The sequence below is a fragment of the Lepisosteus platostomus genome, chromosome 1, assembly GCF_059453375.1.
Source record: "Lepisosteus platostomus isolate fLepPlt1 chromosome 1, fLepPlt1.hap1, whole genome shotgun sequence".
Lineage (NCBI taxonomy): Eukaryota > Metazoa > Chordata > Actinopteri > Semionotiformes > Lepisosteidae > Lepisosteus > Lepisosteus platostomus.
Window position 1 is genome coordinate 13,428,983 of NC_142611.1, and position 6,000 is coordinate 13,434,982.

The 6,000-nt window shown below is 36.7% G+C and overlaps 1 protein-coding gene across 1 annotated transcript in view; it reads right to left on the reverse strand.

Moving 5' to 3' along the window:
- papss1 (3'-phosphoadenosine 5'-phosphosulfate synthase 1) overlaps positions 1-1,300 on the reverse strand; it is a 38,798-nt gene extending 37,498 nt beyond the window's left edge. Inside the window, exon 1 of the mRNA XM_088624971.1 lies at positions 1,081-1,300. Within this exon, the coding sequence (XP_088481097.1) occupies positions 1,081-1,140 (60 nt within the window). The 5' untranslated portion in view covers positions 1,141-1,300. The remainder of the gene's footprint in view (positions 1-1,080) is intronic.
- Between the last annotated feature and the right edge of the window lie 4,700 nt (positions 1,301-6,000).

The following is a 6,000-nucleotide window of genomic DNA, read 5'->3' on the forward strand; positions in this document are numbered from 1 at the left end:
TTGAGGTCACTTCTCCACGTAAAAGGAAATTTCCACTTGCAATATCAGCATTAGAAAGGGAGATACGCTGATAAGTACGATAACTGATTTCATGTCATGGAGTAGCATGCGGTGAAAGGGATTTTAAAATTCAAAACATCCCTTTCGGATTTATAACGATTTATCACTGGCATATACTGATCACAATGTCGTTTTAAAAAAGCACTCAGTTTATACCTTTCAGATTTAAGTTTTGTTATAAAAGATATGTGCGCTGACTGTAATTTGTAATCATTAACACAACTGCAATGTCCATCAAGACCCAATATCGACAATTTCGACGCCTTCTTAGTTACCAGGGTGTAATTATGATATCCATTCTTATGGTGTAAGAAGAAGCAGAATAATAGAATATTCTAAATTCTACTCTTCCCTCTTTGAATCACCCATACTTGCAGTTAACTTGGTTTAGTACCGTCATCATTACTGGTATATTAACATTGTGCGATCCAGCGATCTGTTCAATTACAAGTTCTAGATGCTTAAGTTCCAACTCAAAACAACAGGAAAAAAATCAGTTTCTGTAAGGATTAAAAAAAATGCGTGCTGACGCTTGTTTGATCACTATTAGCTTTATTTCCATCAGAACTGATACGTCACGCTGTTGCGCTTTAATCAAAATAAGGGATGAAACGTAAAACAGTCCCTCAGGAACGGTATGGTATGATTTGCCTCGAAGGGGTCGTTTGAAAAACGGGATACATTTTTATTCCTAACAAAATCAATTTCCTCTTCAAGTTTTACATTGAGGCGACTCGTTCCCTTTAGCCTGCATTCATCTATATTACACGTCAGAAGTTAACCTTCTCAGTGTTTCCACCTCGTCTACAAGCCTTGCTCATTGGGCTATAGTGGATTGGACCGGTACTGAAACACCTCCAAAAAACACCGGGAAAAAAGGCATTCCCTTTTCATTTGCAGCTGCAGACACACCAACCCCCTCTTTTAATACACCGCTCGGCACTGGCCAAAAAAGACGAAAAACGTGAGACCATCTCCTGCCCAGTCGGAATCTCAGGCGGCGGCAGTCACAAAACTCACCCACTTCTCCGCCTCGTTGCTCAGTTTTGCTTTTTTGTGCGAACTCCCCGAAGTATCCATAGTACTCTCAGACAGACCTTTCCTTTAATTTTAATTGCTGCGTACCTAAAGAAAGAACCCCCTTTTTCTAAGTATTTTTCTCCTTTACTACCCAGGTACCGGAGAACCTAAAAGAGGAACCAAAAAGACCCACCGGAACCAACTTCAGCACCGGACGTGACGTATGCACTACATTTGGTAAAGTATCTCCATGACAACCGCCTCCAAGACGTGACAAAAAAAATATACAGCTTCGGATACACGTCAATGATCAGCACTTCAGTACCGCACTTTAATTATGTATTTGTAGGCTTAGTTTACTGTCCTATAAACATTTGTCATTTTTTACATCGAGCAATTTGTCATTTCCTCACAAAGACATTTATGACACAACTTCAGTGGAGTTCTGATTGGTTTTACCTGTAGTTCATCCATGCATTTCTTTTCTAATCGCTTTATTCACGAATACAGGGTCTATAGTTCAATGACACGTAAAAATAAAGACCAGATTGACGAGTGGAGAAACTGCAATACATTTTTACAGACGTAGGGATTTTAATTGTATATAATAAGCAGTATTTGTAACATGTCAAAGCAACGCTTGGTGTCGCTATTTCATTAGCTGTAACTTCAGAAAACTAAGAATAAGATCAAATCAGTAAGGAAACCAATGCAAATACTCCAAACATTAATAACATTATTATATCACTTTGATACCATTCATTTCACAAACGCGATGTAATACATTGTCAGCTATTTATCCAGGAAATTAATATGTTAATAAAATTAAGGTTTTATTTAACTATTCATGCATCTACACAAGAAGCAAGAATGCCAAGTAACACTAGACATGACTGTGCAGGTTTCAGTTAAGAAGGCCATAAGTACACAAAGAAATGTGTACTTATAATACAATTAGTGTTAAATAAAGTGCAGCAAAATTAAAATACAAAACTTTTTTCTGTACAGTGAATAATGATCAAAATAATTAGAAAAGATTGTTTCAGGTGGCGCATTTGTTTCGCGAAGAAAAGCAAAATGTGCAGCAAAATGTATTGAAAATCACAGCAAGCTACTTTAAAATTGCTAGATTTCTCATTTGACCACAATATCCAGGTTGAACAACATGGATAGTCATACTTCACCAAATTTAGTTTCAGTATTGATGTGTAGAACTTGGTAAAATGATCTCAGACCTATCACTAATTTATAAATTTAATCTAAATCTAAGCAGATCCGTGCTTGAACCATGAACCTTTATCATGTTTACATGATAAAAGAGGCAAAGGGTATTTAATTGTTTAGACTTGTCAGAACAAAAGTCTTTTCTACCAACCAATATTCAGTAACCCACAACACTAGAACTGCTAAAAGTCCCAGACAGAACATTAAAATTAACAGGATACTTTACTAGACAGATTCCCAAGTTGGCTATTAAAAGAATATTCATAACTGTTGAATTTTACCCTTTATTGTCTTAAATCCTATACAATTTGGTGTGTTTCAGAGATTTCCTATTATGTGTTTTTAAGTAAAATATATACTGTATATATAATGGCTACTGCACATTAGATGTTGCTGATCAATTTAACAAATTATAGGTCAGGAGGTTTTGTATGCTAGATGTTTTTTTTGCCTTCCAAATAATTTTCTGTATTTTTACCACAGTGGGTCCTTCCTGTGTTCTTTAAATAGGTAGGCAGTTTTGTCTTCTATAATAACTTGTTCTTTCTTTACTGGACTAACTTCTGTATAAAATTGTTTAGAAAAATTTAAATGTATTTTTGTTCTTAGTAGACAGATTTAATCTAAATGTCTAAATGTCTAGTCTGCCCAAGGTGAGGTATGACATAGGCATCAAAAAGATTCCAGAAACCTCCTCAAGCTTATGTGTAACTACTAATTTTTGGATGTTAAAATGCAGCTTTTCCATTTATTTATAGTTAGTTGTCATGACCTATCCCAAAGTCTGTGAATTAAATGATAACACATTTCTGTGTGCACTCACATTTGGATTCATTTAAAACGGATAATATTTACTTTAATTAGGAGCTTTTACAAAACCAATCCTTCAGTCGATCTCAAGTCTTTAATCGCAAAATGAGTGTCGACCTTATACAGAAAAGTTTAGTTAACACAGCTTGATACTGTATCTGTGCTCATACAGTAGATAAACTGTGCATTGTGAATAAATGCATTTCAATCTTGCTTGTTGTCTTGGTGTCCACATCTCCAAATGGAAGAAAAAGCATGTACACAGCATTCCTTTGAAGTAAAAGAACATTTAGCCCCTCCACTACGTTTTAATGGAAAGCTTTAAAAGAGTCATTGAATTAAATTTTTTCCCAGGGAAATTAACATTATTGACATTATGATGGAAATCTAAAAGCCAGCATCTTGTGCTCTTTTTTCCAATGTTCATAAATTAAAAAAAAAACTATTGCCACTTATTTAATATCCCCTTCACTTCTCAAGTCTTTTTTTTATCTGAAAGGATGGAGCTGATTCTATACATCCTCAAGAGCCCTTCAGTAGTACCATCTTCAGCAGAGCATTTACATGCAAAGCTAAATAAGTCAGATTTTTCTTCATAATTTAACCACTGAGCTCCCTGTCAAAATTGTGCACAACGTGAATAGAAAAGTTCGCACACGATAAATTACACAGACCATGCTTGGCACACCTCCACCCTGGTGTTGCCATTTTGATCATGGTCCTGAAAAATAAAAATGTTCTTCCTTCATACAGTATATCATTTGGCGAAGAGGTGGCCAATTATAAAATAAAAAATCTACAGTTTCAGATAAAACTCTCTTTTTTTGAGTAATGAGCTGTTAGATTAAGTGAGGAGTGGCTACTGCTGTCCTCGAGGCCTGCAGGGTTTTTGGACTTTGCATTTCAAAGTGTATATGAATCATTAGTATATTTGTATTTATATTTAATAGGTTTATATGGCAGTTTGTCCTGTCATGATCAGATGTAAGAAGTTGTTCACACATATTGCTTGGGAGCGAGTCACTCTCTACCACATGCAAAGTGCATTCTGGGGACAGCCTTTGAGGCGAATCTCATCCCTGCACTTGATGAAGGGCTAATATTAAAACTAATAGGGTATGTAGTGTCAGCTGGATATACTGTATATACTGTAGCTAAGCTCTTGAGTGGATTGATGTATGGCTGATGAAGAGGTTCAAGCAAATGTAGAGGATTTTGGTAAATACCGTACAATATTTTAATACTATAAAACTTTTCTCATACGTTGAGAGGAAATGCTACTGATTTTCTCTATATTTTTCAAAGGCCTTGGCTGGGTTCACGTAGATACAAAAAATGTGCTTTAGTTCCTACCATGATTGCAGTCGCATCTCCTAGTAACCCTAGTGGCTGACCTCTTCTTCAGAAAGAGTGATGGGAGCACAGTAATAATGGCATGCCCAGTTACATATGCTAGCAAGGGTAGCCCCTGGCTCAAAAAAAAAGTTTACATACAGTACAGTATGACCAGTACATTGGTGGCACAGTGGTTATCATTGCTGTCTCTCAGTGCTGGGGTTCAGTTCCAAACCTGAGGTGCTCTCTGCATGGAGTTTGTACATTCTTCCTGTGTTAACCGTAGTTTCCTTCAGTTTCCTCCAACAATCCAAAGACATACTGCTAGGTTAATTGGCTTCTGGGACAATTGGCCCCAGGTGGAGTGTGTGAGTGTCTCTTCATCATTGAATCCGAGCCCTAACACAGATAAAGTGGAATACTACCTATGTAGGAACAAGAAATAGGTTTATTCCTATTACTAAGTAATATATTTCACCTCTGACGGCCATGATCACACTAATCTCTCCGTCTGTGTTCTCATAGATGGATTTCCTAACTCCTAGGAAATATCACACCTTTTCCCTTCTCTCGATGAGAGACTCATTTTCAGACAAATTCTCTTTGTTCATTGTAGGTTTCATTTTATACCTCTCTTCACCTATCCACTTCACACTACCTGATTGGCCACTCTGTTCCCTGCTCCTCCTCTCTCCCAGCTTTTGTTCTCCTGCGACATTACCTTTGCTTACTGCCCTGTCTTTCTCACACCTGAAGAAGGCTCTATGGCCGAAACATTGTGTTTTCTTTCTTCTCTTTTCAGCATGGAATAAACCTATTACTTGTTCCTTTGCAGCCTACGCATGCTGACGCAGCTACCCACCTGAAGTACTTTTACTACCTACTGTATGTAGCTACTTATTGCTTTAATGTGTACTGAGTTATAGTTCTTTGAAGTACAGTGTATCATTATGTTTATAAAACATTTGAATATTTCATAAATGTAACCTGTGAAGATCATATAACCATTAAATGGATATATTTTGTATACATACGGGTTATATGGAGAGGTGTACCACAGGAGTCTGTATTAGGACCACTGCTCTTCCTAATTACAGTATATTAATTGTCTAGATAGTAAAGGCTGTATAAGAAATATAAATTCACTGAGGTAAAAGTCGAGACTGGGGCAACACTTGATACATGACATTCAATGTACAGTACATGAAGATAGCAATAACATAAAATAGAAATATAATGTGAAAAGCCCCAAGCACAAAGGGCTTAGTGGTTTGTGTTAAAATGTGTTTTTCATGTGAAATAGAAGTGCAACACTAAAAATCTAAAAATAAGCTTTAAATGTGAAAAAGCAATCATAAGTAAGGAATGTTATACACAGACTTTAAGTCAAGCAATATTATGTTAAATTTGTATAATGCAGCCATCCTCATCCAATCTGGGGTCACAGGGGAGTCAGGGCCTACCCCGGCAACAATAGACCCATTACAGGCCACACATACAGACACAAACACAGAGATGCACACAGCTACACCAGGCACATTTTTCCAGGAA